The following is a 27,664-nucleotide window of genomic DNA, read 5'->3' on the forward strand; positions in this document are numbered from 1 at the left end:
TAAAATAACAGCCTATCATGTTAGACAACAGTAAATCCAAAGCTGAATATCACCACCACCAAAAATATCACATTACACACATTTTTCAGTATATTTATTAAAATTTGGGGATCTTAGGTATTTGTCATTATAATTACATTATAGGTAAAATTGTATCATAGAGTTTGAAGGGGAAACTGTGGGTTATGTCTATATTTGAAGCAATTCTATATAAGTTAATTTTATATCCTTCTATGAATATACTTCAAGAATTTTAAAATCATTTTGAAGATTAAGCCCCCACCAATATTCTTTTTTTTTTTTTTTTTTTTTTTTTTGGTTTTTCGAGACAGGGTTTCTCTGTGTAGCCCTGGCTGTCCTGGAGCTCACTCTGTAGACCAGGCTGGCCTCTAACTCAGAAATCCGCCTGCCTCTGCCTCCCAAGTGCTGGGATTAAAGGCGTGCGCCACCACGCCCGGCCCCCACCAATATATTCTACATTCTTGTTTCATTACCAAATATCAGATATGCATTTTCTTTTCAGCTTTATGCAAATGGGCTAGAAAATGAATCCCAAGAGTAAGGACTCATTGCTCTGCAAATTGACAGAAAACTGCCATTATTGCCAATGTAAATTAAGTCACATACTTTCATATTGTTTAGTTAGACATCAGTTTTAAACATAGCTGCTTCCTTCTACAAACTTTAGCTTCATTGTTTGGGATTAAAGATGTGTCCTAAGGGCATGTCTGTATTCCAGTATTCCAGCCAGAGAGATTAAAGGTATGTGATAAGGCTGAGCCACACCACAACTAGAACCAGGTTTTTCTAATAAATAACATAATCTCAGGGTATAACACAACCTTCGGGTTCACAGTGTGATCAATTACCCTGCAACATATAAGTGCATTAAAGTATGTAAATTTTACTTCAGACTGTTTGTATAAAGTACATTCCAATCATAAACAAGTATCTCATTCCCAGAATAACTGTTTTTATCCTCAAGATATATGCATATTTGTAAATATTACAAAATTTTAAATATGTCTCAAGTCTGAAACATTTCTGATTTGAAGTATTTTGGGTACCTTGTATTTTCAGTTTTCTTGCGTATCTGTTTGGTAGAAGATTGCCATTATCCTGTGGTAACTCCATAGATTGCCTTTTTGAGGAATTGCCAAGCTATTATCAAAGTAGATAATATGCACTATTTTACATTCCAGGTAGCAAAGTATAAATGTACCAATTTGTTTATATCTTCTCCAATACTTGTCATTTATGTCTTCATGGTCATAGCAGTCCTAATGTGAGTAAAATATAACACCAAGGTTTTAGTTATATTTCCCTAATGACTATTAATGTTGACCATCTTGCAAAAAATACTTCCTGTAATTTATAGATCTTTGTTCTTTATTTTTTGTGAAATCCTTTACTTATTCTTTAATTAAATAGTAATAACAGTATAACTATTTATAAATAAATAGTTTTACTTAAATACTATTTAATTATTAAATCACCCAGTGGCCTTCACAAAGTGACCATCACACAATGACCGTTACATGAGTTATATTTTTTTGTACCTTTAGCAGATATATTGTTCAAAAATATTTTTTCTCATTTTTGAGTTTGTCTTTTGACATTATTCTTTTCTTTCTTTCTGTTTGAATTTTTAATTTTTTTCTTTTTTAAGACAGGGTTTCTCAAAAAGGGTTTGAGCATCTTTGGAGTTATTCCAGTTGTGGTGAGACAGCCACTAGGCAAGAATTGCCTCTTTCCATCTACAGACAAATTACTGTCTATAGGACACACTTGCAGAGTAGTGACTGATTATATCTGCCTAGACAGAGTAATCAGCCCTTAATAATTCTGTATCACTAAGGTCTGTCAGATGATCCTGGGCCTGAAGGCTGAAGATTTCATCCAGATTTTCCAGTTTTGAGTATAGGATTTTGTAGTAGGAGCTGATGATTTTCTGGATTTCCTCAGCTGTTGTTATGTATCCCTTTTCAGTTGTGATTTTATTAATTTGGATACTGTCTCTGTGTCCTCTGGTTAGTCTGGCTAAGCATTTATCTATCTTGTTGATTTTCTCAAAGAACCAGCTCCTGGTTTTGTTGATACTTTGTATAGTTCCTTTTGTCTCTACTTGGTAGATTTCAGCTCTGAGTTTGATTATTTCCTGCCATCTACTCCTCTTGGTTGTATTTGCTTTTTGTTTGTTCTAGAGCTTTCAGATGTGCTGTTAAGCTGTGCTAGTGTATGCTCGCTCCAGTTTCTTTTTGTAGGTACTCAGAGCTCTGAGTTTTCCTCTTAGTACTGCTTTCATTATGTCCTATAAGTTTGGGTATGTTGTGCCTTCATTTTCATTAAATTTTAAAAAGTCTTTAATTTCTTTCTTCCCTGGCCAAGTTATCATTAAGTAGAACATTGTTTAGCTTCCATGTATATGTGGACTTTCTGTTATTTTTGTTGTTATTGAAGACCAGCCTTAGTCTGCAGTGATCTGATAGAATGCATGAGATTATTTCCATCTTGTTATCTGTTGAGGCCTGTTTTGTGACCAATTATATGGTTTATTTTGGAAAGGGTACCTTAGGTGCTGATAAGAAGGATGAAATGTTTTTTAAATGTTAAATCCATTTGGTTCATAATTTCTGTTAGTTCACCGTGTCCTTGTTTAATTTCTGTTTCCATGATCAGAGTGGGGTGTTGAAGTTTCCCACTATTGTTGTGTGAAGTGCAATGTGTGCTTTGAGCTTTAGTAAAGTTTCTTTTATGTATGTGGGTGCATTTGGAACAGAGATGTTCAGAATTGAAAGTTTATCTTGGTAGATTTTTTCTTTGACAAGTATAAAGTGTCCTTCCTTATCTTTTTTGATAACATTAGGTTGAAAGTCAATTTTATTTAATATTAGAATGGCTAATCCAGCTTGTTTCTTGGGGCCGTTTGCTTGGAAAATTGTTTTCCAGCCCTTTAGTCTGAGGTAGTGTCTGTCTTTGTCACTGAGGTGCATTTCCTGTATGCAGCAAAATGCTGGGTCCTGTTTATGTATCCAGTCTGTTATACTGTGTCTTTTTATTGGGGAATTGAGTCCATTGATGTTAAGAGATATTAAGGAATAGTGATTGTTGCTTCCTGTTATTTTTGTTGTTAGAGGTGGAATTATGTTTGTGTGGCTATCTTCTTTTGGGTTTTTTGAAAGAAGATTACTTTCTTTTTCTAGGTTGTAGTTTCCCTCCCTGTGTTGGAATTTTCCATGTATTATCCTTTGTAGGTCTTGATTTGTGGAAAGATACTGTGTAAATTTGTTTTTGTCATGAAATATCTTGGTTTCTCCATCTATGGTAATTGAGAGTTTTGCTGGGTATAGTAGCCTGGGCTGGCATTTGTGTTTTTTTAGGGTCTGTATAACATCTGCCCAGGACCTTCTGGCTTTTATAATCTCTGGTGAGAAGTCTGGTGTAATTCTGAGAGGTCTGCCTTCATATGTTACTTGACCTTTTTCCCTTACTGCTTTTAATATTCTTTCTTTGTTTTGTGCATTTGGGGTTTTGATTATTATGTGGTGGGAGTAATTTCTTTTCTGGTCCAGTCTATTTGGAGTTCTGTAGGCTTCTTGTATGTTCATGGGCATCTCTTTCTTTAGGTTAGTGAAGTTTTTTTCAATAATTTTGTTGAAGATATTTACTGGTCATTTGAGTTGGGAATCTTTGTTCTCTTCTATACCTATCTATTATCCTTAGGTTTGGTCTTCTCATTGTGGCCTGGATTTCCTGGATGTTGGGTTAGGAGCTTTTTGCATTTTGCATTTCTTTGACTGTTATTTTTCTTATGGTAGCTTCTGCACCTGAGATTCTCTCTTCTATCTCTTGTATTCTGTTGATGATGCTTGCATATATGTCTTCTGATCTCTTTCCTAGGTTTCTATCTCCAGGGTTGTCTCCCTTTATGATTTCTTTATTGATTCTATTTCCATTTTTAGATCCTGTATGATTTTGTTCAATTCCTTCACCTGTTTGGTTGTGTTTTCTTGTAATTCTTTAAGGGATTTTTTTTTGTGTGTGTTTCCTCTTTAAGGGATTCTAGCTGTTTACCTGTGTTCTCCTGTATTTGTTTAAGGGAGTTATTTATGTCCTTCTTAAAGTCCTCTATCATCATCATGAGATGTGATTTTAAATCAGAATCTTGCTTTTCTGGTGTGTTGGGGTGTCCAGAACTTGCTGTGGTGGGAGAACTGGGTTCTGATGATGCTAAGTAGCCTTGGTTTCTTTTGCTTAGGTTCTTGAGCTTGCCTCTTACCATCTGGTTATCTCTGGTGTTAGTCTTGCTGTCTCTGACTGGAGCATGTCCCTTGTGTGGGACTGTGAGACAGTGATAGGTATGCCCGCACTCCTCTGGAGACCTGGTCTTTCCTGGCAGGATTTGTACATAGAGGCCTGTGGGATATATAGCCTTAGGTCTGAAGTGCAGATGGAGGTCACAAGGATTCTGTCCCCAGCTGCTTTGGACAGTTGTTGGGGTGAAAGTGGTGATCTCACCTCTGAGCTTAGGAGTGAGAGTCGTCTTGGGAGACCAGCTCTCTCCTGGCAGGATTTGTGCATGGAGGGCTCTGGGACAACATCAGGTCTGGAGTGAAGATGGAGACCGGAAGGTGACATTATCTTTTAATACATTAGAAAATTGATTCATTGACAATTTCTCACATATACACATATTTGTACTTCATTCATGTCCCCCATTATTTTTTCTTATCTCTCTTTCCATGTTGCTCAATTTCTTCTTCCCAACAAGTATCTCTACTACTTTAACATCTTTGTGTGCTTCACTGCGTTTAAGTAGAGTTGCTTACATTAGCGTGGGTGGGGATGATTTTACCAGTGATGGTGACTTCCTCTCTCACAGGAGCTATTAAATTAACGCCTATAGCTCCCAGAAAGAGTTGTCTTTTCACATTCTCTGATAGTGCCTCATAAAATATGAACGTTATTAATTTTGCCCAGTTTATCTGTTTTTCTTTGTTGGCTTTTCTTTCTTTTTTTTCCTTTGTCTCACTCTGGCTGTGCTCAGTCTATTTCTGTATCTCCAAGGCCTCAAACCTGTGATCTTACTGTTTTAAATTTTTAATTGATATGATTATTTCTATAGGCATTGGGAATTCAAGGAAATAGATATTTGTAAATATTTTATAGTTTTTTGACATATTGTCTTACTCAGACTGTGTTGTCTTATCATGTAGTACAGCTAGCTTTAAACATATCATCTTCCTACCTTAGCTTTCTGAGTACTGGGATTATAGGTATGTGTCACTGTTTTTAGTTTCATTTTGATTATTATATTTAGATAATTTATTAAAATTGAGTTGGTTTTTATATGCAGGTTGAGGCAAGAGCCCAGTTTTATTCTTTGGCAAATTGACATCTGCTTCTTCCAGAGTATCCTGAAAACTTCTTTCCTAATTGAATTTCTTGATATTTCTCCTCCATTGCCGTCACTGGTTGATTTACAGTTCAAGTTGTAATTCAGTGGTGGAGTATTGCCTAGTATGTCCAAGGCCCTGGGCTTGCTCCTCAGTAATGCAAAACCAAAAATCAAATGAAAAAACAAACCAGGAAAAATTCAGCTGAGCATATATGGGCTTATTTTGGAATCTTATATCTTCCATTGATTTATATATCTCTCTTTATGATAATGCATATTTTTTGATTATGATACATTTATAGTAAGTTTTGAAGTTGGGATTTGTCAGTCTTCTAACTTTGTATATCTTTTTCAAGGTTGGTTTATTATGATCCCCTGAATTTTTTATGTGAATTTTAAGTTTAGAATTTGCTTTGGGTTTTTTTTAGTGGTTCTTGTTGTTTATTTGCTATAGTTTTGTTTTGTTTTGTTTTGTTTTTAGTGGTTACTACATTGTGTGTGTGTGTATGTGTGTGTGTGTGTGTGTGTGTGTGTAAGTGTAAGTGTGTAAAATCACAGGTTGTTGGTGATACTGTTTTATCAGTTTGAAAGGTTTTAATTATATCTAGAGGTATAAAAAACAGGTTGAAGTACTAGCCAATATCAGAGATAAGGAGAGACATGAATCTTCTGGATAGATGGATGGAGAAAGGAGATAAATATGGAAAGGATTTTAGAAAACATAATGTTGCAAAATTAAAGGCAAAGGGAATGAATGATTATGTTTTAGTGGTTTGCATTTTAGAAAGAATAGTTCTAAGCAAAAGAATGATGTTCTTTTAGAGAAGCGAATGTAAAGCAACAGAAAGATAATTCAAATGGAGAGAGATGCATTAACTCCATAAATTGATTCTGTTCATGTTACTAGAATGATAGAGTAGGCCATGCTGGCTATTGCAACAGTAAAAAAAATAATATTTTGAGTCATTGGTAAGCTATGTTTAAGGAGTGAAAGTTAAACTGACCAGGCAGTGAGGCGTTCAAAGAAAGAAAAGCCTTCTTCTAGCTGTGAGTTTTGCTTTCCTTATACTACAGGATGGATACATGCTGTGTTAACACCGGTGGACTGCTTAGCCTTTGGAGGAAACTTCCTGCACAGTCTTAACATTGAAATGCAACTCAAGTGAGTTCTGACATTGTCCCTTCTTCTGTGCTATAGTCCTCATGTAAGTCCCTTGAGTAAGAACTGCAGTATAGTATGATGACGACAACAGGAAAGGAAAGTATCTTGGACTTTTTGGTTTTTTGCTTTTTAAAGACAGGGTTTTCTCTGTGTAGCACTGGCTGTTCTAGAACTCACCCTGTAGACTAGGCTGGCCTCAAACTCAGAGATCTGCATGCCTCTGCATCTTAAATTCTGGGATTAAAGGTGTGCACTATACTGCTGCTGAGTAGTATCTAGGTTCTTAATGACAGTTTGACAAGGTTAACACTCTTTGTTCACTTGGTTGTTAATGTACCTTTAGGCAGGTACATAATCTATGATCTCAAAGTTTCTTTGTATATAGGGCTTTACAGGGTCACCGTGAGGATTAAATACAGTGGATGCATAGCACTGAGAATAATACTTTGTACATAATAGGTGCTCAGTAAATAGATCCTTTTTATAGTCATTATGTTTCCTTACAGGGCCTATGAAATTGAGAAGCGGCTGAGCACAGCAGACCTTTTCAAGTTTCCAAACTTCGAGACCATCTGTTGGTATGTGGGAAAACATATTCTGGACATCTTTCGAGGTATGGTTTTCCTTACCAGCTATCACTTTTGCTAAGAGAAAGGAGGAAGAAGAGGGAGCGTGGAAATTGGGAAGAGGAGGAATGGGAGGTGAAAGCTTGCTACCACTGCTGCCTTGCTATGTATATTAAAACATCATTAATATCTTAAATATATACTATAAAACATCCCAATAACTAAGCTATAGAGCCAGGCTAGACATCCATGAGCAGAAATAAAATATGCTACTTAGACACAGTGGAACTTTATTCAGTGCTAATGAAAAGTGTGATTTTTATATTTGCAGAAAATGTATGTACAAGAAATCATTATGTTAAACAAAATAGCCAGACTCAGACAGTTTTTTTTCATATATGGAATCTAGTCTAGAATTTATAGTGTGTGTGTGTGTGTGTGTGAGAGAGAGAGAGAGAGAGAGAGAGAGAGAGAGAGAGAGAGAGAGAGAGAAAGTAAAGGAGGGGGAGAGAGAGACAAACAGATAGACAGACAGACATCAAAGTAGAAGGAGGCTATGAGAGGAGAGAAGGGAATGTGTCCAACCTTTGAGCCAAAAGATGCATATAGCTGTGTGTGGCCAAGGACAACAGAAAATGGGATCCAGCATGAAAGTGTAAACCGACTTAAAATGTTTTGAAGTGTTTTTGCAATTTATTTTGGTAACTCAGTTGCATGGTTATTTAGTGTGAACTTTGAAGATAAAACATTGGGTTGCAAAGTCAGAAGATTGGACACCCTTGGTGAGGGATGGGCAGAACAAAAAGATAATGCAATATATATAACATGGAAGTAGAAGGTGAGACTCTGGGGTAAGAAAGGGGAAAGAGGAGGGCAGTGAGTTGAGTACGTAAGAATAACGTATACTGATAAAGTTGTTCAAACTTTGTATTTTTTTATACTAACTAAAAAATAAAGTAATCATAACTATTATTCCATTATACTTCACTCACTTCCTCCCCTAATCATGCATAATTTCTGTAAACTACTAATCTGTTTGCTGTCACCATAATTTTGTCATTTGAAGAATAGTATATAAATGAACTCATATCACATGATTCATGAGTATCCCAGATATGCCTCCCTCAGGAATAAGGCCCAGTCTTAACATCCTGGCATCATTGTGGTCCTGGGTATCTGCCCTGGTGGAAACCAGCTTGCTGGTTTTCATCTTTCTTGGTCTTGTCTGAAATAAAGTGAGTCCCTTACTTGGATCTGAGAATTGATTCTTCAAGGTGACTAGGCCAGAAGGAATCAGTATCACAGTTACAAAGGACCTCATAGTCCATTGAGTACAGTTTCCTACCCAATACTTCAAGCCCTTACTCTGCCACTTTTACAGACTGTTATGTGTTAAAACATGGAATAACTAATGACTCATTTACTATTCTGACCAGCTTAGTACAGTAGAAAATTTTTTATAAAGCCTAAAATTGGTTATTAACAGCATCCTCATGAAGTAAGGCAGAACATAGACAATTTTGAGACTTAAAAGGCTGAATAATTCAATAAAAGGAGCACAGGCCTTATATTCAAATGGACACAACTTTATGTTTTGGCACCTACAACATGTACATCCTTGATCAAGACTCCTCAGACCTTTAGTTTCCTGAACTATAAAGTGAACTTTGCTTACAATGTAGATATCAGAGTTAAATGACAGCTGCCTGGTGGCTAGCAAGTTTTCAGTAAGTGAACACTATTAATATAACAGATCTGAGGGTGTTTCCAGAATCCTCAGCATTTTCTTTAGTTGTCTGACAAAGGTAACAAGTCCTTCATTCCTCTTAATAGCTGTATTGACTTCTTTTTTTCTTGCTTTAGGCTTACGAGAGAACAGGAGACACCCTGCCTCCTACCTTGTTCATGGTGGTAAAGCTCTGAACTTGGCCTTTAGAGCCTGGACAAGGAAAGAAGTAAATATGCTTATTTCTATACTTACTTAAATAGTTCTTCCTTTCATAAAGATTATGGATAGATTTGGGGGGAGTCATAAAATCAAAGAGGCAAAAAGGCTCCTGGGTTAGAGCGGAAAACTAGGCTAGGAGTCTTTATTTCTGATTTTAAGAAATAATACATATGCTTATTCTTTAGAATTAGAAATATATAGATGGCTGCAAAGAAAATTTTCACCTGTAATTTTTAACTGAGAGGAATTAGCATTAACATTTGAATATATTTCCTTTTGGTCTTTTATGTGTGCATTATATTTCTTCCTTTATCTTTATGCGCATGGGTGTTTTGCCCGAATGTAAGTGCATGACATGCACGTAGTGCCTGGAGAGATCAGAAGAGGGTGTCAGATTCCCTGGAACTGGAGTTATAGACGGTTATGAGTCATCATGTGGGTGTTAGGAATTAAACCTCTCTCCTCTTGAATAACAACAGCTAGTGCTCTTAACTGCTGAGCCGTCTCCAGCCCCTTGTGTGTATTTTTTTAGGGCGCTGCAGGTAAAATTGGGGCCCTGCATGTGCTTTGCCCCTTGTATATCTGGGCCCCTGCATGTGCATTTATAAACATAATTGGTAATACATTATTTATTCAATTTTGTATCTCACTAGGTTGGCTTAATTTTCTTGTGTTACTTAAGTTCCCCATAAATACTTAATCACCTAATTATTTGTTTATAGTTGCTTTCTATTTGTTTCTTTATTTGGAGGGCTGTAGTTACAGCAAATCATACAGTAAATATCTATAAGCATATATCTTTGTTCCTTATCTCTTATTTATTCCTTCAGGATATATTCCTGAAAGATCAATTACTGGATCAAAGTATATGGGAAAAAAATGTAAGGTTCTTGATGCCTACTGCCAAAATGACTTTTTAAGAAAATTTCCAATATTCATCTATCCAACTGAGTATAAAACAGCTATAGAAGATAATTCTTATTATCTTTCTTAAGTTCTCTATGTACTGATTTGGAAAGATCTCCAGAGTTTGTCAAATGAAGATACAGAATCATCTAGAAGCAACCATATGTGTAAAAGTGAAGAAACAAGAATTGTGTTTATATATGTTCATATTCACCTGAAGACACAATCTGCAGGATTATAGAAGCTAATGAAAAATAGTTACCAGTGGAAGAAGGTAGAATGATAGGGATACTTTTTAACATATCTTTTTAATTATTTAATTTTGAACCATGTAAATATATTTATCTCCAAATGTTCATTTAAAAAATTCAACCTTAAAAAATGAAAAAATAACATTGAATTCCTTTTCCTTTGGCCAAACACTCTGGGTCATGGAGCTGGCCCTAAGGTGTGGTTAATATAACCAGTGAGACTACATTGGGGAAAAGTGATTTCTCCTTGTCAGCGGGTATCAATTGCAGATAACTTATATTGGCTAGGGGTAGGAGTTCATGTTGATTTAACCCCCACCCCCTTTGAGTGTGTGTGTGTGTGTTTCTCTATTTCTTGTTTTTGTTTGTTTTAAAGAGAGAAATAGAACAAGTTGAGTGGGTAGGATCTGGGAGGAATGGGGGAGGGACACATGATCAAAATATAGTATATGAAAAAATGTTTTCAAACACTTAAAAAATCAAAGAAATTCAAAAATAGAATAAATATTAAGACAGTCTCAGGATTCAGATTCTTTGTAGTCTTCTTCCTTCTGTATAATCACCTAAAGGGATAGTTTCAGATCTTGTAGATGGTTTAACCTGTATGTGCATCAACCTCTTCATTTTGTGTTGTCAACATTCCCCTAATATTTTAAAACTTTATGTTTTGGGATTTCCTTTGTTTCCTGATCTCACAAACACCTGGCCTTTAGCCTGTAGTTCTATTTTTTCATCTTCCTCCATCCTGGCTACCTTTATTGTTATTTCTGATCCTTCCCATAAAGTATACTTCAGACTGACTCTTCCAGGAACGCCAAAAGAAAGTGAGTATGTAGTTCTTAAGAACACATACCTTAAGTCAGTATGGACCCAGAAACCCAGGAATGGCTCCAAATATCATGGTCAAAGGGAGCTAGAAGAGAACAGCACACCTTTAAAGGGCACGGGCTCATGGAAGAAGTCTTTAAAAGTACAGATGATTTGCATGGGAAGCATTTGCCTCCTTCCCTGCAGTGGCTCTCTTAGCCTAGAAGGGCAGGAACCGTTAAAGTTACCCAACTTTATTTGGATAACTAGGGGAGGAATGGGAAGACTCTATCAAGGTCATTCTATCATTCATTCATTGAATCATTCATTCAAGTAATTATGTGCTCTGAGAGCATTCCACATACTGTGCCAGTCCATTTTTATCAGTTTTTCTTTTGTAGTTCGTGCTTTTAGTGACTTAAATAGTTGCTTAGCAAAAGTTCACAAAAATTTTCTCCTTGGTTATATAGGGCTTATATTTTTAAGTTCTATATTTAGGTCTGTAATCTTCTTTGTGTATTTCAAAAAGTGTATTAAAGTTTTTGGTTTTGTTTGACTTATGGATATGCAGTATCTAATTGGTTCCCTATCAGTTATTGAGAAGACTATTCTTCCTTCATTGCTTGCCCTTGGCATGTTTGCAAGAATTCAGTTGTCTCATGCTTCTTATTTGACAGGCTCTGCCAGACCACGAGGATGAGATCCCAGAGACAGTTCGGACTGTACAGCTCATTAAAGATCTGGCTAGGGAGATCCGCCTGGTTGAAGTAAGAAGCATGGGAGGAGGGAAAGCATTTGGGAAGGGCTGAAGCCTCAAATGGCAGGTCAGAACTTTGTAGTTGTTATAACGCCTAGGGCAGGAATGAGAAGACTCTTTATCAAAGGCCTTAGTCATTTATTTAGTCATTCATTCAAATAATTTTGTGCTCTGAGTACATGCCACACACTGGGCTAGAACCTTGGGATACATGAATGATATAGTGCCTGCCCGCAAACTCTCAGACATAGTTAACCTCTATGAAAGTGTTTCTTTATCTCTAAAATGAGATTAATATCTACTCAAAGTTGTTAAGAGGATTAAATAAGGCAATGTGAATTGAAAATTGAGTATAGTTCTTGGTACGCAGTTTGCACTTAATAAATTCTAATGATAGACTATATTGATAGTTGTAGTTGTTACTTTTAATACTTTGACTTAATCTCTGAATTCTACAAAATAACAAACCCAGGTTGAAGGCATGCTTCAACGGGTGGCATATACCACGAGGCAGGAGGTGTATAGTAGTAAGAAACTCAAAGAATCCTGGGTTCTGGTTCCTGCTCTTTCACTTGAAAGCCTTTCAGAGTCCCAGTTTCCTGATCTGTAAAATGAGGAATAACTACCAACCTTTCAAATCTTTGGTAGAATTGAGAGGTAATATAGAGCCCCTCGCACAGTGCCTGGCAGAGTAAGTACTCAATAAATGTGAGTCATTGTTATTAATAAACTTTTTAGCAAAGAGAAAACTTAGTGTGGGCTGGTGAAGTAGCAGAGGTGCCAGAGAAAAACTGGACTTGAGGATGTTTAAGCTGTCTTAGGAGCTGTGCAAATCTATTTAGTGCCTAAGAGATATCTATTTGTTTGTCTTTCTATCCCTCCCCTACCCCTCCCTCCCTCCCTCCCTCCCTCCCTCCCTCCCTCCCTCCCTCCCTTCTTTCTTTCTTTCTTTCTTTCTTTCTTTCTTTCTTTCTTTCTTTCTTTCTTTCTTTCTTTCTTTCTTTCTTTGTATATGTATGTATGCACGTATATGTATCCATGCTACAGAGTGGTTTGCTTCTAGAATTGGGACTTCTGGCCTCACTGGTTACAGCATGTTTCACTGCCTACACCGTAGTCTACAGTGCCTACATCCTACCTCATTTTCCTCCATTTCACTCACTAATACCTTTTAGGAGTCAATCAAATAAATGACTATATCATTTCCAGTTCTTACATAACCATAAACAGAACTTTGGGCTGGCTAGAAGAAAACTCATGAGATAGAACATGACTTTCAAACATTTTAAAGCAATTGAATACTTTTTTTTTCAAATAAGATCTTCTATGGAAACCAGTTTATATAACAAATCAAAGCATAGCTGTTTTGAATAGGATAAAGGTCAGAGACCTAGAGCTCCCCTTGTTCCTCTCATCTGCCTTCCACATACCATCCATCCCCAAGATTTTGCCCAGGAAGCTCAAAGAAACCACAGAACATCTTTGAAAAACACCTTTTTAGTCTTGACTTTTAATTATACAGCTGAATAAACAAGCTCTAGAGCTTGTTCCATCAGATAACTTTTCCTAGATTAGAGAGATAGCTGATAGCAAAATTAAGACTAGAAACTTTATTCAGAAGTTCTATAGTCCTTAGAGTTTCAACCACACAGACAAGTACTTGATTATTTTTTTTTTATTTTGTGTCAGCTAATCTTAGAGTCTTTTTCCTCCAGTTTTGACAGTAATGCTGGGCTTTTTCTTTGCTCGTCTTCTCTTGTCAATGGCTGGGTAAAGAAATGCCACCCAATAAATGTATGATGGCTCACTGTACAGAAACCAGGGTGTGCATATGTGGAGCACATGTATAAGCCACTTCCATGGCAGTACTATTAGTGCTGGGAACAGACCTCTGCTTTTAGCATAGAGAGAACCCTTGAGTAAGCTCTAACCCCCTCGTGTACTAATACTCTTGTAGGACATCTTCCAACAGAACGTTGGGAAGACGAGCAATATCTTTGGGCTGCAGAGGATCTTCCCAGCTGGCTCCATCCCCTTAACCAGGCCAGCCCATTCCACTTCAGTATCCATGTCCAAGCTGTCACTGCCCTCCAAAAATGGTTCAAAGAAGAAAGGCCTGAAGCCCAAGGATATCTTCAAGAAGGCAGAGCGAAAGGGCAAGCAGAGTTCAGCCTTGGGGCCTGCTGGCCAGTTGAGCTATAATCTCATGGACCCATACAGTCATCAGGCACTGAAGACAGGCCCTTCTCAGAAAGCAAAGGTGGGTGCTGGCCCATGGGTTCAGCCCAACGCTTTTGGGTCCCTTGGAAGAGCAGTATTTTTAAAAACCAGGCTATCCTGTTCCATCTCTTAGGGCCCCTAGTGTTTGGCTACCAGTTCCACTCATTTAACAGGCATTTATTGAGACATTTTCTGTTCTGGGCACTGTGATAGGTGCTGTGGATGGAACTCAAGAGGCTGAGAGGCTAGAAAGGAAGATAGGCATAAAAACAAATGAGTGAAAGGAAGTGTGGATACCACCCATGATCAAGGGTATATGTGGGGTTTTGAGGCACAGAAGGAAGTTGATTCTATCTAGATAGAGCTCAGGGGCTCTTTGCCAGGTATATGACACTTGAGTTGAATCTTGATATACTAAGATGGGAATGAGATTTGAGAATGTTGTCTGTCAGGTTAGAATCTTGAACAGGTCCTTGTCTACTCCCTCAGGGCTTCACCTTGTCTAAGTATTGTGTTGCCCTATCGGGGTATCTAATAATGGTGCCCTCTTTTCTATTTAGGGAACATGTTTCACAAGCTATGCTATGTTTTTCCCTGAGCCAGCTATATATTCTCAACCTCCTACTCCTATAATTGTTGGAGGTGGGGGTTGGGGACAAGCATATCAGAAGGCTTTATGTCAGAGGGTTGACAGTTTCATAGTAAAACCAGAGGAAATTGGCCATCTTGATTTACCTGGGAGTCTCAGACTGGTGACAACTGAGCCTCCTCCTTCTACAGTTCAACATCGGTGGTACCTGCTTGAATGACTCTGATGATGACTCAGCAGACATGGACCTTGATGGCAGTGAGAACCCTCTAGCCCTGTTGATGGCTAATGGCAGGTAAGATGGGTAAAAGAAGCACAGAGATAACTAAGATTATCAGTGGACCTGGGGGTTGGAACATAGGTGAGGGAAGGGCAGTATTTAGGCTAATATCTAAATGTTAATAGATATTTACTTTGTTTAGAAGTCATGGTGAATGGTGGAGAGGTCTGGAGTCTTAACTAGTAATTTTGCAAAAGTTGTATAGGTTCAAGAATTTTAGCAAGTTAATTATGGTAGAACTACTAGTAGAAGTAATGTTAGTAAGTGTACAGATTAAGAACACAGGATTTTGGGTTGAGAGATGGCTCAGCTGTTAAAAGCACTATTGCTCTTACAGAGAACCTCAGTTTTCAGTGCTCACTTATGGTAATTTACAATCATCCATAATTCTAGTTCCAGGGCATCAGATGCCCTCTTCTGATCTCCATGGGAACTGGGTTCATGTGTGATGCACATACATACATGCAGGCCAAATATTCGTGTATATAAAATAAAAATAAATCTTCAACAAAAGAAAATAGGGGATTTTAGTTAAGTTTTATTCACTATATGTATAGAGGGGTGGGCATCAAGGGCAATACAGGGGTGCCACAGCATGGGCATGATGGTCAGAGGACAACTTTTGGGAATTCATTCTTTTTTTCTGATATGGGTTCCAAGAATCAAACTCACTTTGTCAGGCTTTGCATGCCTAGTTCTTTTACGTACTGTGCCATCTTGCTAGCTCAAGAACATGCATTTTAAAATATGCTTTTATAATTAAATGCATAGAAATACAGTTTATGGGTTCTATATTGTACACTGTTGTATAAATATGTAAGGAGAAATGTTCAGTGCATACTGTGTCATTGTAATGATATGTGCCTGTAATTAATTCAAATGTTTGCCAGCACAGGGAGTCCAAGAAATAGAGAATTTAAAAAGAATGGAACAGTTTAATATCTTGTTAGCACAGAAAGATGTCCAAGGTAGTGTCTTTTTTTTCTATCGAGATGGGTATCTCACTGTGTTGCTCAGGTTGGTCTTAAATTCCTGATCTCAAGTAATGCTCCAGGCTCCCAAATAGTTGCCACTAGAGACACTCCCTGTTTCAAGGTATATTTAAAAGTTTTTTTTTTTTTTTTAATTCATTCCAGGGATTGAATTTAAGGGTTTGTATATGCTAGGCAGTCACTCTGCTATTGAACTACATACCCAGTCATCTTCCCACACATTTTTGTTTTTGGTTTTTTTTTTTTTTTTTTTTTTTTTTTTTTTTTTTTTTTTTGAGATAAGGTCTATCTATGTACCTCAGGGTGACATTGAATTCACTTATGTAGGCTATGTTCATGATCCTCCTGCCTTTATATCCTGATTGCTGGAATTGTAGGCATGTTCTACTACCATTTCTGGCTCGATATATTTATACACATGTGTGCATGTGAGAGTGTGTCTGTAAGTGTGTGCGCACGGATGTGTTTTAATAGCATAACTAATTTTTTTACTTGTTTTGGTTTTTCAAGGTAGTATTTCTTTTTGTAGCATTGTCTGTCCTGGAACTTGCTCTGTAGACCAGGCTGGCCTCAAACTCACAGAAATCCACCTGCCTTCCAAGTGCTGGATTAAAGGCATGCAACACCACACCTAGCCTTAAGATTTACTTTTATTTTGTCTGTTTTTACCTTAATGTATGTATGAGCACCAGGTTCATGCAGTGCCCAAGGAGACCAGAAGAGGGAGTCATTCCCTAGGACTGGAGTTAGAGACAGTTATGAGCCTCCACTAGGTTACAAGGAATTGAATCTGGGACCTCTGGAAGAGTAGCCAATTAATGCTCTTAACCATTGAGCCATCTCCAGCCCCAAAATATATTTTTCAGTGAAACAAATCAGATTATAATATAACATCCAAAAATAAATAAAAATAAAATAACATCTGATTGCACTTTTACTTTTAAAAAGGCATACATACTATTGTGTGTGTGGGTGAAAACAATATATATGTTTTTTATTTATATTTTTAATGTTTAGAAGATGCTTAAATTTCAGTTTATATGGTTTAAAATTCAAACGGTTCAGTGTATGGTAATGGCTCAATAGTTAAAGGCATTTATCACCAATCCTGATGAGACCCAGTTCATCTCTCTCAAAGAAGAAAGCCAACTCCCTTGAGTTAGCCTCTGACTTCCATGTGTGTATTGTGGTATGTATATACCCTCTCTATGAAATAAATAAATGTAAAAAAAAGCAAATATGTGGCAGAACATGCAGTGAAAAATCCTATTTCTATCTCTTTCCCTTTGTTTTCTTTTTTTCCCTTTGTTTTATCCATGGACAACCATAATTTTTTAGTGAGCATGTAAGTAGAAAATTTCATTATGGCATTTTCCTTTATAATGTTTTTATTTAAAAATTTTTTCTCATATACTATATTTTGATCATGCTTTTCCCTCCTCAAACTCTTCCCAGATCACCTCCCTACCCATTCAATTTCATGGGTACATGCATGTTCTCTCTTTCTGGCTTACATTTTTCTCTCAAAAAACCAAAAGCTGAAAATCCCAAGAAACAAAACCAAGACAAAAATAACAACAGCAGCACAAAACAAAACAACTTACCAAAAAATAATATGGAGTTTGTTGTTTTTAACCAACTACTCCTTAGTATGAGGCCTACCTTGGAGTGTGGTTGACATTCCATTGGAGAGAACTGATTTTTATTTTGCTAGCAAGTATCAGTTGTGAATAGCTTCTTGGTTAAGGGTTGGAACCAGTGTGCACTTCCCTGGGATCCCTTGAATCTGTGCCAGTACTGTGGATGCTACCACAGTCTTGGTGAGTTCATATGTGCATCAGTTCTATTGTATCTGGAAGGAACTGTTTTCTTGGAATCATCCATTATCTTAGGCTCTTACAATCTGTTTCCTTTTCTGTGTAGATCCCTGAGGCTTGAGGATAGGGGTTTGATGAAGATACTCCATTTAGAAATGAGTGTTTCAAAGTTTCTTACTCTCTTCATTTGGTCAGTTGTGGATCTCTGTGTTAATTCTCGTCTACTGAAAGAAGAAGCTTCTCTCGCAGGTTGAACAAGGCACTGATCTTTGGGTATTAGGAGTCATTTTTTTTTTTTTAACATAAGTCATTATGATATTTTCATACACATATGTAATTGTATTTGGTTTATATTTACTTTCCCACTACCATCCTCTGTCCTCCTTAACCCCTGCCACTGACTTGCTTTTCACCAAAAATATTACCCCTTCTTTTATTTTCTACATGAAAAATTAATAGTTTGGGTTTTTTCCTTATTATCCTCTCTCATTTCACCTCTTTGTCCAGATACCTTCTTTGTAGATATATATCTATGTATTCAAGCAAGTATGTATATTTATTACATATGTTGTGCTTGTTATTCCAAACCTTTGACAGGACAGTGCTTAGCTCTAGAAAGTAGGATAAGTGAAAAGAGAGAACAAACATTTACTTACATGGAATTTTCTTAATGTTCCATCAAGGGGTTTGTCTAGACTGGCCTGGAATTTGCTATGTAGCTCAGGTTGGCCTCGAACTTGAGGTAATTCCCCTTGCTTAGCCTCCATTGATGTTGAGGTTACCAATGAGTACCAACATACTTGGTTTAAAAATTATTTTAAAAAATATACCTAAATATTCAGTGGTGAAAGTGTAAAATCCAATGTGAACCTCCAAAGCTTCAGAGTGGCTATTCTTAACTGTACAGATGTTCACTGAGATGTGTAGAACATGGATCTGCTTTATTTGAGTTTGTAGTCTTTTTTGTTAGCAAGTTATTTATAATTGCAAATAACATTTTCCAAAAGAATAAAGGAAAAGTTGTTAATAAAATCATGATCTTGGTAATCAGTCAGGCCTGAGTTTGAATCCCAGTTCTAATATATATTGGCTATGTGATACGGAAAATTAATATTTAATATTTTCAAAATATCTTTTTATAGATAAAATTTACTTTAGGAATTGGCAGTGATTAAATCAGTTAATGTATTTATCATTCTTATAAGACATGGTGTTATGTGTTTTTAATAAATGGCAACCCTTATAAATACATTGATAAAGATGAAAATAAAGATGATGTAATTGTGGCTAGAGACTATGTCATGAAGAAATTTTATGTATTTAGAGAATTGGAGGGAGGGAAAAGCAATCCACAGTTATCATCTGGAATCTTAGAACACTATCCAGCAGAATTCAAGAATGAAGTGCACAGTGCAAGGTAATGTAGGAACACAAGGATACCTAATCTCTTTGTAGAAAAGCATTCTCTTCAGATCCTAAGGGAAAGTGTATTAGGTTCACCTGACAAGAAACTAAGGGAAAAGGGCAGATTCTGAGAGCAGCAGAGCTGCCCTTGGGATTTGAGATCCCTGTTGCTTACAAGTAATATTGAACAGAATGTTGAGCTCTGCTAGTTTTCAGAGCTTCTGGGAGGTCTCCTGGGGAAGAGATAATTATGAGTCCTAAATGATCAATTATAATGACTAGTCAAATACAGTATAAAGAGATCTCTGTACCCCTTCCTCCAGTCATCTTCTTGTGCTACTTCTATTAACCTGTTGCAGCTGCCAGAGGTATTTTTAAGTAAACTGAGAGGGTATAGAAATATTTATAGATGAAGTATATTTAGGCTTTTTTCAGTATAACTATATTGCATAGTGAAGGGTAGATGGAACGAGATTGGCTCTATGTCATATATTTGGAAATTTAGCTAGATGAAAGATGTGGCAGTTTATTATACATTTACATTTTTGTATGTGTTTAAAATTTTCATAACTAAAAATTTAAAAATGAGGGAATGGGTATCTGTCATTAAATAGCAGCTATGTTTCAAACTATTTTAGCCATTAACATATATTACTTAATCCTCACAACTCTCAAGGTTAATATAGTTATTCCCATGTTATACATGTGAAAACTGTGACCCAGACAGTTAGTTATACTCTTTGTCATCAATGGGCCTTTGCTGTGTAACAGACTCTGTATTAACATTAACTCCATGAACTAGAAAACAAGTCAGTCTAATACCTAATTCACTGAAAGACATTTTTGCAAAATAGGTATTTGCTAAATATATGAATGTTCTGATTTTACTAGAAACATTTCTTTTTAACTATCTAAAATTATTTACCATGTGTTAACAGGATAATCTAACAGGATCTGTTTTCTATTCCCTTTGCATATGTGTTGTATATATTATATATATGCATATATTGAAGAGAGAAACACACACCACACACACACACACAGACACACATACACACACACACACACAGAGAGAGAGAGAGAGAGAGAGAGAGAGAGAGAGAGAGAGAGAGAGAGAGAGAGAGAGACACAGTCAGTCAGAGTCAGAGTCAGTCTTTCAGTCTTGGCTGGCCTAGGACTATTTATGGAGACTGGGCTAACCTTGAACTCACAGAGATCTGTCCACCTCTGCCTCTAGTTGATGGGATTAAAGGCATGTGCTACCATGGCTGGCATGTATATTTTTTTGATTAACACAGATTTTTTATATATTTATGTAGTATAATGTAATATTGGATAGTGACTGGCTTGGTAATTTTTTTTAAAGTTTGAACTACTTTGAGATATATAAGATATCATTGTTAATTATATTCATCCTATTACACTATAGAATAGCAGAACTTACTCCATTGATGAAACGATAACACCATGCCTATTGATTGACATCAAAATTTTCTTTTTCTTTCTATTCTTCCTGTTCTCTGAACTAATATAAAAATAACTCTTAAAGATAATACTTATTAGTAAGATTTCTTGAGGTATAATTTGCATGCTATAAATTAACCTGCACAAGTGTGTAATTAAGTGAATTTTATTAAGTTTATAGAATAGCCCAGTTATCTTTAGAGTTCAGTTTTAGAACATTTTTACCATTGTCCCAGGCCAAATCTGTCAATAATTACTAATATACTTAGTGTCTCTATAGTTTTGCTTTTTCTGAACATTTCTTATTAATAGAATTAGAGATGAGGTCCTTTTTTGTCCTTTATTCTCTCAAATACATCTCAACCACAGTTTCCCCTCCTTTCTCTCCTCCCATTCACAACCCTCTCCAGATTCATTCCTTTCCTCCTTTTTTTTTTTTTTTTTTTTTATCAAGTTACAAAGACTAGGGACGTCCCCTCATATTAAGGCTTGATGAAGCAACTCAGTAGGAGGAAAGGAGTCCCAAAAAGAGGCAAAAGAGTCAGAGACAGCCTTTCCTCCCCTGCTTCCACTGTTCCTTTAGAACACCAAGCTACACAACCATAACATATACACAGAGGACCTGGTTCAGACCCATACTGGCTCCCAGATTGTTGGTTCAGTCTCTATGAGCCCCTATGACCTCTGATTCATTGATTCTATAGGGTATTTTCTTGTGGTGTTCCTGACCCTTCTAACTCCCTGAATTCTTCCACTGATTCCTTTGCAGGGTTCTCTGAGCTCTACCTAATGTTTAACTGCATGTGCTGCCAAAACTTGGTGGATGAAGCCTCTCTGATAATTATGCTAGGCTTCAGTCTACACCTGTAACAGAGTATCATTAGAAATCATTTCATTGACTTTTTTTGCTGCTAGTGTTTAGGGTTTTTTTTAATTAACAGTGTTTATTATTCTGAATTTAATACTGTTTATATTTATTAATAATGCATAATGACTATAAATATTCTACATGTATTAAAAATGAACTTGATAGTATTTTTCTCATTAAGTACTTTAAACCCAATAGTACCTTGCTCTCCCTCGTTTCTTCCCAGTTCCACATCTCCCTACCTCTCCTCCCATCTCCCTTTTCCTTTCTCTTCAAAGAAGGAGAGGCCTCCCATGGATATCAGCCTGCCTTGGCATACAAATTGCAGTAGGACTAGGTGTATCTTCTCCTATTGGGGCTAGACAAGGCAGTCCAGTTAGGGAAAAGGGATCCAGTGGCAGACAATGTAGTCAGAGACAGCCCCTGCTCCTGCTCTTAGGGTACTCACATGAAGACCAAGCTGCCTGTCTGTTACATCTGTGTAGGGGGCCTAGGTCTGTCACTTGCATGCTGCCTGGTTGGTGGTTCAGTCTGTGTGAGCATCTATGGGCCTAGGTTAGTTGATTCTTTAGGTTTTCTTGTGATGTCCTTGACCTCTCTGGCCTGTTCAATCCTTCTCCATGTTCCACAAGAGTCCCTGAGCTCCACATAATGTTTGAATGATGGGTGAAGCCTCTCAGATGACACTTATGATAGGGTCCTGTCTGTAAGTATAGCAGAATATCATTAATAGTGTAAGGAGTGGACTCTAATGTTATGGGTCTCGAGTTAGGCAGTCATTGGTTGGCCATTCCTTCAATTTCTGCTCCAACTTTATCCATGCACATCTTACAGGCAAGAAAAATTGTGGGTCTAAGGTTTTGTGGCTAGGTTGGTGTCTCCCTCCCTACACTAGAAGTCTTGCTTGCTTACAGGAGGTAACCATTTTATGTTCCATATCCCCTATTGCTAGGAGTCTTACCTAGAGTCACCCTCGTAGATTCTGGGAATTTCCATTGTCCTAGCTTTCTACCTTGTCCAAGAGATGCCCTACCAACCATCCCAGTTCTCTCTCCTATTCTTACCAGACTTGAATCCTCCTGTTCCTTCTCCCACTCCCCCCCCCCCATTTTATTTCTCCTTCTCAAAGAGAATCAAGCATCCTCCCTTGGGTCTTCCTTGTTACTTAGCTTTGTATGGTCTATAGATTGTAGCATGGTTATTTTATATTTTATAGCCAGTCTAGTACCACTTATAAGTGGGTACATACTATGAGTGTCTTTCTGGGTCTGGGTTACCACTCAGGATGATATTTTCTAGTTCCATCTATTTGCCTGTGAATTTCATGCTGTCATTGTTTTTAATTGCTGAGAAATATTCCATTGTTAAATGTACCACATTTCCTTTATCCATTCTTCAGTTGAGGGACATCTAAGTTGTTTTCAGTTTCTAGCTATTAGGAATAAAGCTGCTATGAACATAGTTGAGCAAATGTCCTTGTGGTATGGTGGAACTTATTTTGGGTATATATGCCTAGGAGTGGTATAGCTGGGTTTTGAGGTAGAACTATTCCCAACTTTCTGAGAAACCACCAAATTGATTTCCAGAGTGGTTGTTCAAGTTTGCACTCCCACCAGCAGTGGAGTAGTTCTTCTTGCTCCATATCCTTGACAGCATGAGCTTTCACTTGAGTTTTTGATCTTAGCCATTCTGATGGATATAAGATGGAATCTCAGAGTCATTTTGATTTGTATTTCCCTGATGGGTAATGGTGTTGAACCTTTTTTAAAGTTCTTCTTGACCATTAGCAATTCCTCTGTTGAAAATTCTCTATTTGGCTCTATATCCTATTTTTAATTGGGTTATTTGGTTTGTTGATGTCTAACTTCTTGAGTTCTTTATATATTTTGGATTTCAGCCATCTGTTGAATGTAGGGTTGGTAAAGTTCTTTTCCCATTGTGAAGGTTGCCATTTTGTCCCACTGATGGTACCCTCTGCCTTACAGAAGCTTTTCGGTTTCATGAGGTCTCATTTATTAATTGTTGATCTTAGTGCCTAAGCTGTTGGTTTCCTGTGCCAATGAGTTCCCCAGTTTGTCTTCTATCATTTTCAGTGTATCTGTTTTTATGTTGTGGTCTTTGATTCACTTGAACTTGAGTTTTGTGCAGGATAATAGATATGGATCTATTTGCGTTTTTCTACATACTAACATCCAGTTACACTAGCACCATTTGTTGAAGCACCACTTGTTCCATTTTATTGTTTTGACTCTTTTGTCAAAACTCTGTAAGTGTGTGGGTTTATTTCTGGGTCTTCAATTAGATTCCATTGATCAATCTATCTGTTTCTATACCAGTACCATGTGTTTTTGTTACTATTGCTTTGTAGTACAGCTTTGAAGTCAGGGATAATGATACTTCCAAAAATTGTTTTATTGTTCAGGATTGTTTTAGCTATTTTGGGTTTTTAGTTTTTCCATATGAAGTTGAGAATTTTTCTTTCAAGATCTGTAAAGAATTGGAATTTTGATGGGGATTGCATTGAATCTGTAGATTGCTTTTGGCAAGATGACAATTTTCACTATGTCAGTGCTGCCTATCCATGAGCATAGAAGATCTTTCCATCTTCTGATACCTTTTTCAATTTCTTTCTTCAAAGACTTGAAATTTGTGTCATACTTTTTTGATTAGAGTTACACCAAGATATTTTATATTATTTGTGGCTATTGTGAAGGGTATTGTTGCCATGATTTCTTTCTTAGCCCCTTTATTGTTTGTATATAGGAGAGCTAATGATTTTTTGTTTAATTTTGTATCAGCATAGGAGTTCCCTAGTAGAATTTTTGGGATTACTTACATATACTATCATATCATCTGGGAATGGCGATACTTTTACTTCCTTTTTTCTAGTTTGTATCCTCTTGATCTCCTTTAGTTTTCTTATTGTTTAGCTAGAACTTAATACACTTTATTGAATAGATATGGATAGAGTGGGCAGTCTTGTCTTTCCCCCGATTTTAATGGAATTGCTTTAAGTTTCTCTCTGTTTAAGTTGATGTTGGCTATTGGCTTATCGTATATTGCCTAATAATGTTCAAATATGTGCCTTGTATCCTTTATCTCTCTAAGACTTTTATGATGAAGTGGTGTTAGAATTTGTCAAAGATTTTTCAGCATCTAATGAAAGGATCATGTGATGATTTTTTTTCTTTCAGTTTGTTCATATGGTGGATTACTTGATGGATTTTTGCACATTGAACCATCCCTGCATCCGTGGGATGAAGCCTACTTGATTATAGTGGATGGTGTTTTTATTTGTTCTTGGCTTTGGTTTGCGAGTATTTTACTGAGTATTTTTGCATCAATGTTTATGAGGAAAATTGGTCTGAAATTATTTTTTGTTGAGTCTTTGTGTAGTTTAGGTATCAGGATAACTATGGCCTCATAGAATGACTTTGGCAGTGTTCCTTCTGTTTGTATTTTGTGAAATAATTTGAGAAGTAATGGCTTTAAATCATCTTTGAAAGTCTGGTCTAATTCTGCACTAAAACCATCTGACCCTGGCAGGTTTTTTGGTGGGAAGCTTTTAATGACTGCTTCTGTTTCCTTAGGGGGCTATAGGTCTATTTAAATTATTTACCTTATCTTGATTTATCTTTGGAAAGTGTACCTATCAAGAAAATTGTCCATTTTTGATTTTCCAATTTTGTAGAGTACTGGTTTTTTGAAATAAGAGCTATTGACACTTTGGATTTCCTCAGTGTCTGTTGTTATGTCCCCCTTTCATTTCTGATTTTGTTAATTTGGCTATTCTCCCTCTCCCTTAGAATTAGTTTGGCTAAGGGTTTGTGTGTCTTGTTGATTCCCTCAAAGAACAAACTCTTGGTTTCTGTATTCTTTGTAATGTTTTCTTAGTTTCTAATTGATTGATTTTAGCTCTCAATCTGATTATTTCCTGATGTCTATTTATCTTGGGTATGTTTGCTTCTTTTTGTTCTAGAGCTTTCAGGTGTACTGTTAAGTTGCTAGTATAAGAAATCTCTAATTTCTTTATGAAGGTACTTAGTGCTATGAATTTTCTTTTTAGTTCTCCTTTCTTTGTTTCCCATAAGTTTGGGTATGTTGTGCCTTCATTTTTGTCAAGTTCTAGAAAGTTTTTAATTTCTTTTTTTCTTCTCCAGCCCAGTGATCATTAAGTAGAAAGTTGTTCTGTTTCCTGAGCGTGAAGGCTTTTTGTTGTTTCTTTTGTTGTTTAAATCCAGTTTTAATTCATGGTGATAAGATACAGGGGGTTATTTTAATTTTTTTCTTTCTGTTGAGACTTGCTTTGTGACTGAATATGTGGTCATTTTGGAGAATGTACTGAGAGAGGCTTAGAAGAAGGTATATTCTTTTGTGTTTGGGTGAAATGTGCTGTAGATATGTTAGGTCCATTTAATTTATAACAGCTGTAAGTTTCATTATTTCTCTCCTTAGTTTCTGTCTGGATGACCTGTCCTTTTGTGAGATTGGGGTATTGAAATCTCCCACTATTGATGTGTGAGGCTCAATGTGTGATTTAAGCTTTACTAATGTTTCTTTTATAAATGTGGGTACATTTGAGACATAGATGTTCTAAATTGATAGATTATCTTGGTGAATTTTTCTATTGGTGAGTATTAAGTGTCTGTCCCTATTTCTTTTGATTAATTTTGATTGAAAATCTATTTTATTAGGTACTAGAATGGTTACTCCAGCTTGCTTCTTGGGTTTGTTTCTTAGAAAACCTTTTTCAAGCCCTGTATTCTGAGGTACTGTCTATCTTTGTTATTGAGGTGCGTTTCTTCTATGCTTCAGAAGGATAGATCCTTCCTGTTTTCATGTACATTCTGGTAGATTGTGTCTTTTTATTGGGGGAATTGAGTCCATTGATATTCTTAGATATTAATGTTTAATATTAATTGTTTATTCCTATTATTTTGTTGTTGGTAGTAGTGTTTGTGTGTGTTTCTCTTCATTATTTACTAGTTATGTGTAGTTTTGGCATTGTTTCTCTCATCTTAAAATATTTTTTTAGAGTCTCTTGTAGTTCAAGCAATCCACAACATTGAACTATAGCTGAAATTAACCTTGAACTCCTGATTCTTCTGCCTCCACCTCCCAAGTGCTAGGCGTACAGAAGTGTACCAGCATGCTAGACTCATTGTATGTTTTTTTAAATGGTGTGTGTGTGTGTGTGTGTGTGTGTGTATGTGTGTGCACAACAAGCGCACATTCCTGCTGGTATCAGTGAAGGTCCCTTGGAGCTAGAGTTACAGGTTGTTGTGAGTTACCTGGCATGGGTGCTAGGATCCAAACTTAAGTCCTCCACAAGAGCAGCAGCTGCTCTTAATTGCTGAGCCATCCATCCAGCCCTGTATGTTGTTGTTTTTAAATAAATATTATGGGGGTTTTGTTTTGGTTATTTTTGGTTTTGGCTGTTGGGGATAGAACCCAGAACCTCATGCATACTAGACAAAGTACTGTACCACTGAGCCATATCCCTAATCCCAAAATATTTTATAGTTAACTGATACAGTATAATGTTTTATATGTCTACAGTGTGAAATGATTACCAGCCTCAAAATAATTATCTATAGAGTTAGAAGTTTTCAAGTGTACAGGCATTATTAGCATGGCACTCTCTACTTAGAGTCAGTGACTAATTTTCCCTATCCTAGTTCTGAACCATGGGCAAAATTTCCCATGCGATTTGTATGGAATCTGTATATAACTCTTTTCTAAAAGCAAACAATCCCATTTTTATAAATTCGCAGTTCAATTAATCTCTGCCCCAAGAAGTAGGCAACTTCATTCTCCTTCTCCTGTTTCAGAGCTGCTTTGTTTCAATTCCCACGCTTGAGTTCACATGACTTGTTTTAGTGCTACCCAGATACTCACTTTAAAAAAATAAAATAAAAATAAAACTCTAACTCTCAGACTCATAATCTTAAATTTTTAGTGAATTCTTGCCCAACATGTTGGTTCACCACCTATTGTGGGAGGTATTAAAAAACAGTACGGCAGGTTTCCCATGTGATTGCTGCCAACTCTCTGCCCTGGTGTGCCCCCACTGCCTTTGTCTCTAGCTAGCCCCGACAGTTTTATGGTGCTGGAGCGGTTGTAGCATGTGGCTTGGTGTCGCTGTGGGCTTGTCCACTCGCCATCTCCTCTGCTTCCATGGCTCTTCCAGTGCAGCCTTCCCAGCTCCGATTCGCTGCCTCAGTGCCACCCATAC

At 36.8% G+C, this 27,664-nt stretch overlaps 1 protein-coding gene across 6 annotated transcripts in view; it reads left to right on the top strand.

Annotated features, from left to right (window-relative positions):
• Phf8 (PHD finger protein 8) overlaps window positions 1-27,664 on the top strand; it is a 117,878-nt gene that overhangs the window by 33,552 nt on the left and 56,662 nt on the right. For 5 of the 6 annotated variants that reach the window (XM_076918619.1, XM_076918618.1, XM_034485171.2 and 2 more), the window contains 6 exons: window positions 6,473-6,560; window positions 7,067-7,173; window positions 8,990-9,081; window positions 11,716-11,805; window positions 13,753-14,055; window positions 14,796-14,899. In XM_076918619.1, coding sequence (XP_076774734.1) covers window positions 6,473-6,560; window positions 7,067-7,173; window positions 8,990-9,081; window positions 11,716-11,805; window positions 13,753-14,055; window positions 14,796-14,899 — 784 coding nt within the window. The remainder of the gene's footprint in view (window positions 1-6,472; window positions 6,561-7,066; window positions 7,174-8,989; window positions 9,082-11,715; window positions 11,806-13,752; window positions 14,056-14,795; window positions 14,900-27,664) is intronic. The other variant, XM_034485174.2, reaches the window with a different exon arrangement.

The sequence above is a fragment of the Arvicanthis niloticus genome, chromosome X, assembly GCF_011762505.2.
Source record: "Arvicanthis niloticus isolate mArvNil1 chromosome X, mArvNil1.pat.X, whole genome shotgun sequence".
In the NCBI taxonomy this organism is placed as follows: domain Eukaryota; kingdom Metazoa; phylum Chordata; class Mammalia; order Rodentia; family Muridae; genus Arvicanthis; species Arvicanthis niloticus.